The 14,445-nt window shown below is 54.3% G+C and overlaps 1 protein-coding gene across 4 annotated transcripts in view; it reads right to left on the reverse strand.

Annotated features, from left to right (window-relative positions):
- Positions 1–14,445, reverse strand: part of ABR (ABR activator of RhoGEF and GTPase) — a 178,285-nt gene that overhangs the window by 38,309 nt on the left and 125,531 nt on the right. For all 4 annotated transcript variants that reach the window (XM_012740555.3, XM_012740559.3, XM_012740556.2 and 1 more), the window contains 8 exons: positions 12,300–12,352; positions 11,590–11,730; positions 9,691–9,812; positions 7,946–8,111; positions 4,235–4,357; positions 3,765–3,840; positions 3,147–3,251; positions 2,675–2,749 (listed from right to left, as the gene is read on the reverse strand). In XM_012740555.3, the coding sequence (XP_012596009.3) occupies positions 2,675–2,749; positions 3,147–3,251; positions 3,765–3,840; positions 4,235–4,357; positions 7,946–8,111; positions 9,691–9,812; positions 11,590–11,730; positions 12,300–12,352 (861 nt within the window). The remainder of the gene's footprint in view (positions 1–2,674; positions 2,750–3,146; positions 3,252–3,764; positions 3,841–4,234; positions 4,358–7,945; positions 8,112–9,690; positions 9,813–11,589; positions 11,731–12,299; positions 12,353–14,445) is intronic.

Raw genomic sequence — 14,445 nt, forward strand, 5'->3', positions numbered from 1 at the left:
GTCCCACTCCAGCCACCCTCGACGCCTCCTCCCTGGGAGGTGCCTCCCCAGGCTCTCTCCTCCCCACGCTGATGGAAGGAGCCCCCCATAGCCCCCAATACTCCTCCCAGAGTTTCTCAACAGGAGTGTCACGGGTGTTTGAAGAGGGAGGCACGGCAGACGTTTAGTGCCCCTGGCCTCCCGTCCTGAATGCCCGCAGCCACCGTGACTGTGATGACCAACAATGCCCCCACGTTCCCGGGGCTCGGCCTGCGTTGTCGCAGCTTTAACTAAAGTGATCTCTATGTGTGTTCACGGTCTCTCTTCCCTCTACCACGTGAACATTGCGGGGAGAGGCCTTGCGTTTTCTTACCCACCAGTGGACCCCTGGTACCAAGATCAGGGCTTGGTACACAGTAGGCACACAGCAAATGCTTGTGGGACAAATGAACGAAGCTCTCGCCACCCCCCCACCCCCCCCACCCCCGTGCTTCGGGTAACAGAGCGGTGGAGGGCTGGGGCGAGACGGCGGGGGCTGGGCTCTGCCTAGTGTTTCCATCTGGGACCCTGGCCCTGGGCCGAACAGCTTCTCCTCTCTATCCGGGGACCGGGAGACCACAGCACCAGTGGTGCCCCAGGCACTCCGCAAATCCACATGTTCCCGCTGGGGCTCAGACCCACCTCCGTGGGTGCCGCCACGGCTGTCTGGTGTGTTTGGGGGATGTCTTTGAGACCCTACAGCCAATTCTCTGCGGCATGAGCCAAGGAGCAAGGGGCAGAGGTCAGAGGCTGGGTGGTGGCTCAGGCCACCTCTGATCAGCCCCAGGAGCGGCCCAGCTCTCCTACAGAAAGGGGAGTGGAGCTTGACCCCGTGAAGTCTCTAGCAGGGCGAGGCACAGAGCGGGTCCGGGTGGGTATCGGAACACGCAAGCGCATGGCACGGATGGGCAGGGGGACAGTGCCAGAGGCCTGTGCACACGGCCTCTGCCAGACCAGGGGGCAGGTCTGCGTGGCTGAGAGATGGAAGACGGTGAAGCGCCACCAGCACCCACTGATTTCAGCGTGGACGAAGCCCCCATCGGGGGACGGGGGATAGCTCACAAAGGGAGGGCTTTGGGGTCAGACTGTCTGGGTTCAAATCCCGGCTCTGCACCAGTCTCCTAACGTCTCTGCCTTAGTTCTCACAATGATGCTGCCTGCGCCCCAGGCCCGACCGTGCAGACACAAGGAGTTTACTAGGACAAGAAGCTACGGCTGATGACACACGAGGCCCAACCTTAACCCCCGAGTCAGAATGAACGTCTGAGTGGGTCAGGGGATGGGAAGAAGGGGGTGAAGACAGTCTGGAGGGAAGCAGAGGTTTGGTAGCAGCCCAACCTGTTTCTAACCACCCGACCCCGTTTGGGAGGCGGAACACCTGCCCCACCTCGGTGGCCCTGCTCTCCAAGGGCCACCCGGCCAACAGGAAGCAGGCGAGGGAGGACGGGCAAGACATCTGGGCCGCAAGGAGGTGGGAGGCGGCTGGTGCAGACTTGGGTGTGTTCAACAGCCCCGTGGAGCTCGTTAGCCCAGAAGATTCCTGAGCAGCAGCCCCCAAGGAGGGGGATGCTGTGGGTTCGGGGAGGGTTCACGAAGCATCTATGTTAACAAGCAGCCCGGTGGTGCGGGCGGTGGTCCCGGCCAGACTTTGAGAAACGCTCTCAAAGGAAGAGCTTGGGCTTTGGTGTCAGAAGACACGGGTTCTACCGTGCAGGCGACTGCCCGTGCAAAAGTCCCTTGAGCCCGCCGAGCCTCAGCTTCCTCGTGTGGAAAACGGGAACGGTGCCAGTGGCCTCAGAGGGACGCCAGAGGATCGGGGCAGATAACGAGCCTGAAAGGGCTCTGAGCATGCCAAGGCACTGTCCCCACGCTGCACTCGTCCTCGTTTTCTCTGGGGACACAGTAGGTGCTCTGCAAATTAACCACTTCAGCATGTCCCAGCCCCTATTCATCTGAGAATAAAGGAGACCTGGTTCCTGCCCTCAAAGAACTCGCAGCGAGAGAGGCAGCTTATGTGACACACAGCACGACAGGCGCTGAGTGTGATGGGGACACAGAGAAGGGAGGCCGATTCCCCCAGGGACCCAGGGTGACCCGATGGCTGTCTGTGGGCCAAGGGCATAACCTCTGCGTGGTGGGCTGCAGGGAGAGGCGGGGAGGACAGAAAGGGCGTGGGAAGGGGCAGGTGGAGAGGAGGGGCCCCCGGTTTCTGATCCTGTGTGATGTTAAGTCCTTTCACCTCTCTCAGCTTCCGCATCTGGCAATGGGTACCAACTATTAGCTGTCTAACTGTCCGACTCACAAATTCCTGTGTAATCTGGGGGCTCAGAGTGGTTAAGAAACTTGCCCAAAGTCACACAGCTTGCAATGGGCAGACAGGGGGTTGGAGCCCAGGTGTCTGCAGCTCCAGGGTTTCAGACTGGAGAGAGAGCAGACCTTGGAGACAAAGGGCAAGGGTAGCCTCCCCCCGCCAAGAAGAGGAGCCGGTGCCTGGACTTCGGGGGAATGGCCTGCATCTTGGGGCCCCAGCCTGGGCAGCCCAGAGCAGAGCAGGCGGGCAGTGGGAGCCCCCACAGGGTGGTCCCGCAGGGACTTTCTGCAAAAGGCTGACAATGGTCCACACTGCTTCCTAGGGCAGGTGGGCAGGGGCACTTACTGGCCGATTGCTTAAATCCCTTGGCATTATGGACGATGACGTGAAGGAAGCCATAAAGTCCAGGGGACTCATCGTCTGCAAGAGAGAACAGCCCCCAGGGTGGGGTAGTGAGAGCCGCACCCCCTGCTCCATCCCAGGCTGGCGGGGAGGCAGACAGGGCGAGACACAGCCCGATCTCTGGTCTGACAGCACCACCTGGTGGCCGCACGAAAAAGTTCCCAAAGCTCCCAGGCGTGCAGGGGCCCTTCTCCCCTCCCCTCTGCCCGGGAGGCCCGCCTCCACCTACTGTCCTGGCCGGGGATCTAGTACCATTCCCCTGGAGTACTCTCCCTCCCCCTGAACCCTGCCTATCCCACGCCTGCCCTCCTCAGTCTAGCCTTTCAAAGCGAAATCGACTACTGTCATAAGTCACTCTGTGCTTAGCCTCAGCTTAGACCCCTGACTTCTGGACTCGGCTTCTAGTAGTCCTTACCGTCTTTATTGCTGGTGACAGGAATGTTGTGTACAGTCCTAAGCTTGAAACAGGATCCCGTGAGTACCTGGAGCTCCACTGAGCTCAGGACAAAGGCCTGGAGATCTGAAGGAAGAGCCAAGAGAGAAGGGAGCATCAGCACTGGTCCACTAGGACCTGCTGCTCTTCCTTGGGGGCTGCTTCAGAAAGACGCCTTAGTTCTAGAGGCAGAGTTTGGTCCTTGGGTGGGAGGGAAAGACTTGCAGACACATAAGGACTATTGCAGGTGCTGTCAGAGGGGTCAGAGTAGGAGAATCTAATGGGAGAGGTTCGTGTACGTATGTGTGAGAGAGTGAGAGCAAAGACCTTGGGCTCTGGGTCCAATCCTATTACTAATTCATCATGTCTTTAGCAAATCACTTAAATTCTTTGGGTCTCAATGGATCAGTAGCATCATCAAGTGCCACCTCCCTTGCACCTTTCTAGGGCGACTATGAAGAGGAGATACCAGACACGAAATGCTTGGAAATGCAAAGGCCCATCACTTGGAAATGCAAAGGCCCATCACTTGGAAATGCAAAGGCCCATCACTTGGAAATGCAAAGGCCCAGGGCAGTGCAGGACGGGGCAGGACTTTACCCTTCTTCTGTAGTTTCTGAATCGCTTCTCTCCATTCCGACCTCTCATAGTCCGAGGACAGTAGGAACAGGTAGCTCTGAAGAGAGGAGATGAGAATTCAGTGGGGTGACCACAGTTAGGACAAGCACATTCCCAGAGTCTGGGGCTGCTAACAAGCTCCTTCTTACTCAGGCACCCCTGAACTTGGAGAAAGAGGCAGCTAGGGCTGGGGCAAGGGTCTGGGGTGGGGATGGGGGGCTCATTACTGGGAAGCCAGGTGACAGAAGTGGGAGTGCCAGTGATGGCCAGCAGGGGGCACTGGCTCCATACCAGTGGGGGGAAGGAGTCTGGGGCTGGAGCAGTGGCAGCCTCCTTGGGAAGTGAGGGCCTGAGTCTCTGATTTCAACAGGTCGGGGCCAGGAGCTATAGAGAGCGGGCAGCTCTGGGCTAAGGAAGGGGCCTGCCTTTGTCCCACCCCGGCCCTTGCTGACCTTTCCATTCCGACTGTGGATCCGAAACGGGATTGTGGGGGAATTGAGCAGCAGCAAGAACTCATTCTCAAACATCTTCTTTTTGAGGCGCTCGATGGCCCGGCTCTGCCCTTTGTTGGCTTTCTGCAGGGGTGGAGGGCACAGTGGGTTTCCCTCACACTCAGACACCATCGTGGCTCACCCAGCGGCTCTAAGTACAACGTTCCCCTGTGTATGAACCGCGCCTTTTCATTTTCTACAATTTGTGATGTTTTGACATCTTGAGGGGTGGGGGGCCGCCCTGGGAGAGGAGAAACTGCTTCTCCCAGGGCTGGCTCATCCCTAAGACTGTAAATGACAACCCTGTGAGTGCGCCTTTCAGATGCAAACCACCTCCTGGAAAGCACATGTCCCCAACCACTCCTACTGAAACTCTCACCCCCCTAGCCGGTATTTCCTCTGCCCTCATCACCCAGGGCCAGGGGCCAGGTAACTAGAGGCCACCTAGAGGCTGCCAACATTACTCGGGTAACCAGCCCATCCTAAACTGCTTCCCCTGCCCTGCCTTGCTCCTCTGCAGAAAACACAATGAGCCTGGCCCTGCCTGCCCCTCACTCCTGCCTCCTGTCCAAACCTGGTGCTTCCCCACGTGGCCGTGTGCCTCCTTCTCTTGGGAACTGTAAGTAATAAAAAATCTTTCAGTGGTATTAGCCTCTCTGTATTGTCGCTCTAGCACCTCTTTAAATTAAATCCTGGGTACAACAGAGACACCTTGCTTTAAAAACCTCAGATACCTTTCAGCACAAAGCCCCACCTGCTGGCCTGGCACCCTGGTCCCCCCACGGCAGGGTTCCGGCCTCCCTGCACTGCCTGACAACCCACCATGCTCCACCCTGTCCCCTCGGCTCAGCCTCATTCTCCAACAAGCCTGCGTTCGTACCCTTCTCTTCCAATTTTCCAAGTTTATGTCTACTTTATAAAGATCCCCTCCTTATTAAGCATTAATACGCTTCAAGTCTCAGTTCCAACACTATCCTAAAGCTTCTCAGTTACAGTTAATCTCTGTGACATTTTTTTTTTTTAAACCCACTAGGACTGGCAAAGTTGTAAGAAATGCTCACAGCCAGTGTTGTGACGGTGTGGGGAACAGTGACTTTCATTCATTGCTGGGGGAATGTAGTGGACACAACTTTTTCAGAGGTAAACCTGGCGGTTAAATGCACACAGCCTTTGCCGCAGCCGTCCCACTTGTAGGGAATCTGCTACGGCAGCGGTCCCCAACCTTTTTGGCACCAGGGACCAGGGTTTCATGGAAGATGATTTTTCCACGGAGGAGGGGTCGGGGGGCAGGCAGATCTCAGGCAGTGATGTGAGCGATGGCGAGTGACTGTGACTACAGTGACTACATGACTGTGTAGTCATGTAGACTGTGACTACATGAAGCTGTAGACAACACCCGAGCCTCTCCAAGGACTCTCGTCACAAGGGTCATGCTCTGCGGTCAGTAATGGACGTGGCTACCTGCTCCACCAGACAAGGAACTCTGTGAGGCTTGTGGCACACTCCTGGCAGCCAGCAGCCGGTGGAGCTCAATAAACTATGACTTGGCTGGGCAGGAGGCCACGTCTGCACACCTAGTGGCAGGAGGGAGGGCACAAAGCCTGCTGGCTCCCCGGATCGGGTGAGGCCCCTGGGGAGGGGACGGTGGGCACTGCCAGCAAGGGAACAGGCTCACCGAAGCAGGCTGGGGCCCAGCCCTTCAGGAGGAGGACACCTGCTGTCAGGGAGCTCCCTCTGGGCAGACACACCCCCAGACAGACCCTCAGTCCTAGGACATCCTCCTGCCCTGAACACCCCTGGGGTTATAACTGTGGACTTTCCTTCCCTTGTTCAAAGACAGATGTTTGAGTTCAAAAGATCCTTAGAGGCCATCTGGTCATATATCCCTCAATAATCATTTACTAAGCACCTGTTTATTATGTGCTAACTATCAGGGACATAGAACTGAAGAAAGAGCCTGCTCATTGGAGTTCAAATTTTGTTTTTGTTAGTCTCACTTTGTTGTCCAGACTAGAAGTGAGTGCTGTGGCATCAGCCTAGCTCACAGTAACTTCAATCTCCTGGGCTCAAGTGATCCTACTGCCTCAGCCTCCCGAGTAGCAGGGACCACAGGCACGCGCCACCATGCCCGGCTAATTTTTTTTGTATATATATTTTTAGTTGGTCAATTAATTTTTTTCTATTTTTAGTAGAGACGGGGTCCCGCTCAGGCTGGTTTCGAACTCCCAACCTTGAGCAATCTGCCCATCTCGGCCTCCCAGAGTGCTAAGATTACAGGCATGAGCCACCACGCCCGGCCTGTTTTTATTTTTTAAGACAGAGTCTCGCTCTGTTGCCCGGGCTGGAGTACCATGGCATCAGCCTAGTTCACCTCAAACTAGCAACTTCAAACTCCTGGGCTCAAGCGATCCTCCTGCCTCAGCCTCCCAAGTAGCTGGAACTACAGGCACTCACCACCACACCTGGCTAATTTTTTCTATTTTTAATAGAGATGGGGTCTCACTCTTGTTCAGGTTGCTTTTGAACTGCTGACCTCAAGTGATCCTCCCACCTCAGCCTTCCAGAGTGCTAGGATTACAGGCGTGAACCACTGCGCCTAGCTAGAGTTCAAATTCTAGTGGGGAAGAGGAAAAGCTGACCATGCAATTATAATTCAGTACTATTAAAGCAAAACCAGAGGTAAACACCAGGAACTGGGAGCAGGACATCCAACTCAGATTGTGGTGGGTCAGATGTCAGAGAAGGCTTCCCACGGGAGGTAAGGCCTAAGCCGAGACTGGACAGGTGAGAAAGAGAGCCCGGGCCAACCAAACCATTCCATGCTCTTCCTTCCATTTGTTGGGAAGGCTTCTCCTGCAGTGCTTTCCTCTAGCCACTGTTTTAGAATACATGAACCAAAGGCTATACATTTTCCTCTAAAAAGTGCTTTGGCCACATCTCATGGGTTTTGCTCTGTAGTGCTCTCATTTTCATGCAGTTCTAAATGGTTTGCAGTTTCCGTTTTGATTTCCTCTTTCTCTTGTAAGTTTTAATTTTCCAAGCATATAATTATATTCTAGTTGTTGATTTCTAATTTTACTCCACTGTGGTCTGAGAACATGACCTACATGCTATCAATTGTTTGAAACACTTTGAGATTTCCTTAGTGGCCTAATATAGGATGAACACTTGTGAATGCTCTGCGTGTATGTGACAAGAATCTCAGTTCTCTGCTGGGGCACTAGCTTCTATGAGTTTTTAGGTCAAGCATGTTAATTGTGATATTCAGGTCTTCTCTCTCCTTACTTATTTGCCTACTTGGTCTGTCAGTTTCTGAGAGAGGCTTCCCAGGTCCTTTCTCTGCAGATGTCCTGCTTGTCCCTAGGATGGCCTTCTTTTTTTTCTTGCTTACCTTTTCTACAGGGTTCAACACACACTGTTCTCCAGGAAACCTTCCATAATTAACCCATCTGGATTCTGACTCCTTGGCCCTCCCTCCATCTGCTCACAGCTACTCTGACACAGTCAGGGTCTTTCCCTAACACACTCAAGGGCTCCCACTCTTTCATCCTGCCCCCCCACCCATCAAACTCTCAGACCTTACAACTTCCCATCCTTCTACCTCCCCAGCACACCCTGTCCAAAGAGACCCAGTAAGAACGGTCCCAGGCTCAGACGCCAAACTCTACTCACCTCCTTCTGGATTTCACTCTTGAGGGCAGAGATCTTCATCTTCATGTCCTCCAGCTCGTGGTCTGGGAAGGGGTGCACCTGTGGGCTGGCCTCAGACTCCTCGGGGGATGGAAACACTAAGTCGGCCAGGGGGATGTACCACTTACAGTCATATTGCTGGTGCTTCCTGCAAACAAGCCAGAGGGAGGTTGAAGGGCTCTTCGAGCCTAAACTGCTGGGCCCAGAAGCAAAAATCCACTGGAAAAGGATTTACTGAGAACTTGTCACAGGCAAGAATGATCTTGGGGAGTTGATCAGGAAACACGCATATGGAGTAATGAGAGCGGACTCCAGGGTCAGCCAGCAGTGAGGGCTCAGGTCCTGCACCTTGCCAGTCTTCTGGCTCAGTACAACTGAGGTTTTTACACATCCCAAACTGGCTTGGGTGTCAAGAAGAGGGAAGCCTTCCTGGTTGGGCCCACATATTCCTATTCCCCATCTCACACCCTTCCCTCCCTTCTGGCCTATCCATACTTAGCTCACATTCATTATCCTTTAGGCCAGAGACAGAATACTGATGTTATTCTGAATGCCAACTCTGATTAATGGGATACTGGAATGAGGATGATAAAGTCCCATCTAAAGCCTAGTGGGAAAGAATGCCATCCATGATTGATTAGTAATGTCTGCTGCAGGCAAATGACTGAAGGCAGAGGCATGTCTGCTCATTATTACCATCTCTGCTTCAGAACTATCTCAAATGTGATCCAGTTCCAGGGAGCTCTGCCCTTTATTGAAGTTCATAATGACCTCTCCCTCTCTACTTCTCCGAGGACACAGATTTGCACCTCTCATTTTGGTCCTTTAGTGTTGCAATGAGTGCATGGGCTTGCTGCCCCTGTACTGTAAGGTGGTGTACTTAGCACATTGTGCATGATTAGTAAAGGCAGGTGGAAGAATGTGTGAACGATAATGAATAATCTTTTCTGTTCGAGGCACAGAACAGACCCACATTTCTGGGTATAGAGATGAGGTGGAAAAGGGCTTTCAAGTTAGACAGGGTTCAAATCCCACCTCCTCCACTTCTAGCTCCGTGATCTTGGGCAACTTATGTACCTTCTGTAATGCTTTTCTCTCATCTGTGAGATGGAGATGATAATAACTACTTTGTGGAGTTGTTGGGAAGAATAGGAAATAATGCATTCAAGGCATTTGTCATGGCACCTGCCATGGCATAAGGCCTCAGTAAAGAATAGCAGTACATTGAGTGAATATTCACAGAATCGCAGTTAGCAAAAATTCAGAGATGTCTAATAAAAGGAGAATGCTTAAGTAAATTATGGCATATCCACTTGTAACATCACGCAGGAAAGTAAAATGATGATTATGAAGATTAGGCAGCCACAGGGAAAATGCTTATGACATGAAATAGAAAAAGCAGGGCCCAAAATTGGGCATTCACTCTGATTACAACTGCATGAAAAAAACATAAGAACATTTCAAAAAAAAGGGAAAGAAATATAGCAGCAGGAGACTGATGCTTATGTTCGGGTGGGTGATGGCTTTCTTTCTGTAATGTCCTTAATATTATCTTTATAATTAAAAACATGGCTTATTTTTAGAAAAAGTCTACGTAATGAAATAAAACTAATCAAAACATTTTTTTTAAAAGGAAAAAAGCCCACAAATCGCCCCAGGTTGACGAGTTGATGAGGAGCAGGGTCTGGTCGCCCCCGCCCTGCCCCCTGGGGCGCCCGCACACTCACCCCGCGGAGGTCTTCTTCAGCTTGGCACACAGTAGGACATCTGTAAAGAGGAAGACGTGCCGCAGCTTCCGAGAGCTCTCCGACACTTCCACCAGGAAGCCATCCTTTACCAGCTGCCGCGTCTAAGGGAGATGACAGACCCCCCCAGCCTGCTCAAGGGGAGAGCAGCCGAGGGCCCAGCCTGGGCCGGGGGCACCGTCCAGCCAGGGAGGGCTGAAAGCATGGGCTGCACTGCCCGGTCACCTGGACGCAGGTTTGAATCCAGACTGCCACTTCTCAGCTGTGATCTCAGGCAAGTTCCCTGACCTCTCTGAATCTCAGATTTACCATCTATAAAATGGGGACAAGGAAATCTGCCTCTTAAGGTGATTCATCCAGATTCAAACAGCAAGCGAAGTGCCTGGGGCATAAAATATGAGCAACAGCGGAGCTCTCAACAGCTCCCACCTGGGAGCAAACCCATCCAGGACGACCTGGTTCCTCCACCCTGGGGTACGAACAGCCCCCGGCAGCCCCTCCCAACCGAGCCTGACAAGTTGTTCTAATTTAAGCTCAGCCTTGCCCTGGAGACCCTCTCAGGGCTGTTTATGCTACTTCTCGGTGGATTCCTCTGCCACCCCCAGTGGATGGGACATCCCTGGGCTGTCCTCAGTGGGGCGTGGCAGCATCCTAGGGGACCTGCAGCTGACTCTGACCTGGGCTCTGGATGGTCAGGAGCACTTTGCTCCAGGTGGGATTTCCAGAGTTTCCTCCCGGCCACCCTCAGAGCCAACGGGCTTCTCGGGAGCTGTCACAATCTGTCCCAGCCTTTCCCGTGTGTCTTACATGACTGCAGCAGGAATGAAAGGAGCCACAGCCCTCCCCCCTGCTGCTCTGACTCTCATTTCTAGTTGGGATTTGGCAGGCACACATGTGTGTGACCTACATATGCTGCAATATGTAGGTGAGCATATTGAAAGTACATGATTAAGACAACCTGAAACCGATGGTGCTCCAGGCCCTCTGGAGATTTTGCAGATGTCCCCAGAGTAAAACTAACGAGTAACATTCCCGGGTGTTGCAAAGCAGCTCCAGGAACTGCACAGAGACAATTCTCCATGCCCCATTAGTCACTCTCCAGACCTGTTCCTCATGATTCTCTCCCCAGGAGACACTGCAGCCTCGTAAATGTAACAAAAGAGCATAAACCCAGTGAGCCTTCACTCCTAAACGCCACTTAATTACCTCTATTGGACAGGAAGCATTTTATCTGGGCCAGGCTGCTGATCCACGAGGGCAGTTGTCCCTCTGATTCCTCACACTGCCTCCCCTCACTGGGATACCAGGAAGGTACAGGGGATTGCCATGCCACATCTAGCTAGATGCCCACATGGAACGTTCCGGCAACCCAGGTGGCCGCAGCCACCTCTAGTCCCAGCCCTTCCCACTGTTGGGCTCACTCCCCAGCTCCCCCTGCTGTGCAGCCCATCTAATGTGGCTCAGTGCTCCTGTTCCCTCAGCCTCCCAAGGGACCCTGATGGCATCCCACTGGCTAAAGGGGGAGAGCGTTTGCATTCAAGACTGAGGTACCCAGAGGCTGGCTTCCCTGGTGTGGGGAACAATGCATGGGGCTGCAGACGATGGCCCTAGATACAGAATCCAGTTCTGACACTTATGGCTAAGAGATTCTCCAGGCCTCAGTTTCCTCTTCTGCCTCATTGGGTTATTATGAGGATGGATGAGATGCTAAACTCAAAGCTCTTAGCCTAGAGCCTGAAATGCCATAGGTCGTCAGGGTGGCCAAGGACTGAAGACCTCTCCTTGGCTGGGAATGGGGGTCAGGGTTGGAGAGGGATGGGGGATCCAGTCCACCCGTACTCCTCAGCCTGGGTGCAAGGCTGTGCTGGACCCTGAGCTCACCTCCCCCTTGGGGGTGGTGACTGCAGTCCGGCGGGGGTCGATGTCCTCATTGATGCTGGACAGGAAGTTCTGGGAGATGCGGAGGGCATCCTGGAGCAGTGGGTAGTCTGGGTGGTCCACAGGTGTGTGCTTCAGCAGGTCCTGGGAAGGAATGCAGGTGGTGAGAAGGAATGGGGGGATCAGTTCTGGGGCTCAATGGGAAGAGGGGCGTGCTCAATCCTCACTAAAAGAATTCAAAAGGTGGGCACTCAGGGACCCACACTCACACCTGCCAAATCTGAACTAAAAATGAAAGAGAGCAGCAGGCCAGAGGACTGTGGCTCTTTTCATTCCTGCTGCAGTCATTATTCTTTCCCCTGCTGGGGAGAGCCAGGTGGAGGCTCATCTCACCAAGCAGCTGGGAGAGAGACCCCTCTACCCATTCCGCAGCTGCTCCAAGGACCCTGGAGACCTCCAGGCAGGGGATGAGGAAGCAGGAAGTGCCTGCCTCCTAGGGAGCATTTGGCCAAATGTCAAGCTTAGTAGCCAAGCTATATTTAGGCCCTGGCCCCGTTGGCATGGTTACCGTGGGCCAGGCAGGTGCAGTCAGGCCCAGGGACCCTCTGCCTGACACCCTGCATGGGCTGTTCTCAGTGACTCCAGCACCCCAGGTGTTGTCGTTCACCAAACTCCTAACCCCTCCCTGGCCATTCAGAGGACTTGACACTCACGTGTAGGACCAGGGTGCTCCGAGTGACTCGGTCAATGGGCTTGTATAGCAGGGCTGTTGGGAGAGGCAGGGAGAAGGGGACAGGACGATGACATACCAGGAACAACTTGGCACCTTAGAGACCGGCTCTATCTCCCAACCCACCTTGCTTCCCCACACAAGTGCCCACTTGCAGGAAGCCAGAGCAGGCTCATGGCAACCGCTACCTCTGGTCTCACTCCCAGGGCAGGCCAAGGAGCAGGACAGGAGATGCAAGCCCTGGCAAGGCTCCCCCCTACCCCTGCCTCCTTGTCTCACCTCCCACCAGGGCTGTCCCCCAAGCCTGTCCTGGCTCAGAGCAGATGCTCCCCTGTACCCCCACGTGAATCCCACAGCGACACCTTGCCATGCCCCGCAGAGGTCCAGCATACCCTGAACCAGGATTCCAGGATGGGATAGGAGACATGCTGTTTTTCCAGGAAGGGCAGCTCCCCCGTGCCTGGTCATTCTTAGACTCCTCCAGCCACAGGCCTGGCCTGGCCAGCCAGGATTGGCATTGCCCATTCTGACCCACACAACTGGCCACACCCTCAAACCCAAGACAGGACAGGACAGGAGGGAGGGAGGCCAGAGTGCCACTGAAAGGCTCTGCTTTCAAGCAGGTGGCAGCCTGAGGGACAAAGATTTCCCAAAGGAACTCAGGTCAAGCCTCACATATGGGAGCCCCAAATGGGCTGGAAAATGCAAGCTCAGCCAGGCCCCCCTGTGCCACACCCCTCTGCCACTCAGACACCAAGTGAGGATTGCTGGGATTCAGCAGGGACAGGTGGAGGTGGCAGCTGGCAGACCAACACTTCCAAACATCCCTCCTGTGGAGCAGCTGTGCCCCGCCCCTCCCAACGTGGGGGGTTCAGCTTCGGTACTGCACCTGGGTGCCTCTGTCCCTGGGGTCATGACCTTTGGCTTCCTGCCATAGAAGCAGTCAGAGGAAGGAGGACCCTAGACCGGGTACCCCATAGGATCAGGTTGTGACAGATCCCAGAGCTGACACTCATGCCCCAGCCAGCTCCCAAACCCGAGAGTCCCTCGAAGCCCTAGATATAAATACCCCACACTGCTAGGCAGAGCTTGGGGAAGCAATCTGCTTGGCTGGGAAGAAGATGTGAGCTCAGTGGGGTGCCCTGAGCCTTATCTGCAGTCTCTGCTTGGCTGCCCATTTAGAGTCACTGGGAGAGCTCTTAAAAGACACAGATGCCTGTGCCCCACCCCCATCAGCTAAATCCAAATCTCTGCAGGGTGAAATAGGGTATCGGCATCTATAACAAGCGCCTTTGCTGATTTGAATGTATAGTAAAGGTTGAAAACTACTTCCTAGGACTTATTTGTAGCCCTTTCTTATGTAGCAATTTCTAGAGACCCTCCCCATGGGGTATGAGGGCTTGAATGGGCAGGACCAGGCTGGGGGTGTCCTGGGACGCTGAGGGTACAGCCCGGTTCCCAGCCCAGGGCGGACCCATTTCTAAGGCTGTTTAAAGCACCCACCTGTGGCCCAGCCCATCTTTGGGGGAAAATCACACCCGAGAATCCCAGAGACCCAAAAGAAAGCACAAGTTCAGCAGACACCTGCCAGGGCGGGCCCTTGAGTTCCAGCCAGGGGGAAAGCTGACACTGCACTGCCAGCTCCCTCCAACCCAGTCTCGGGTCCCAGGAGGAAGAGGTTTCTGACTAAGCTCAGCGGTCTGCACAAATGGCGGGTCGGGTTTCAGAGGGGTCATAGATACGCCTTTGGTCATCGTAACAGTCCACGTGGCTGGGGCTGTGGAATGAGTCCTGGGAGGGCAGCTGGGAGGAAAGGTGGGGACAGGTGAAGCACAGGGGCAAGGTCCTAGCGTCACAATCAGATATGGAGGGAACCAGGGCAAGAAGAGCAACCCTGATGTCTGAGCTCCCATGGCCCCCGCATGCCTGTGTCTTGAAGAATTCATGGTGAGGAGGTCACCGTTGCCCCAGGAACTCCTGCTACTTCATCTGTTCCCGGGCCCTGGCAGGCTGGCCTGCTTCCTTCCTCTGCCTGGGCTACCAACCATGCACCAAGGTGCAACGCCTGTCCCTCCCCCTCCTCCAAGAAGCCTTCCCTGACCAGGACCTTTGCAAACAACACCTGCAAT

This window comes from Microcebus murinus, chromosome 18, assembly GCF_040939455.1.
Source record: "Microcebus murinus isolate Inina chromosome 18, M.murinus_Inina_mat1.0, whole genome shotgun sequence".
NCBI lineage: Eukaryota > Metazoa > Chordata > Mammalia > Primates > Cheirogaleidae > Microcebus > Microcebus murinus.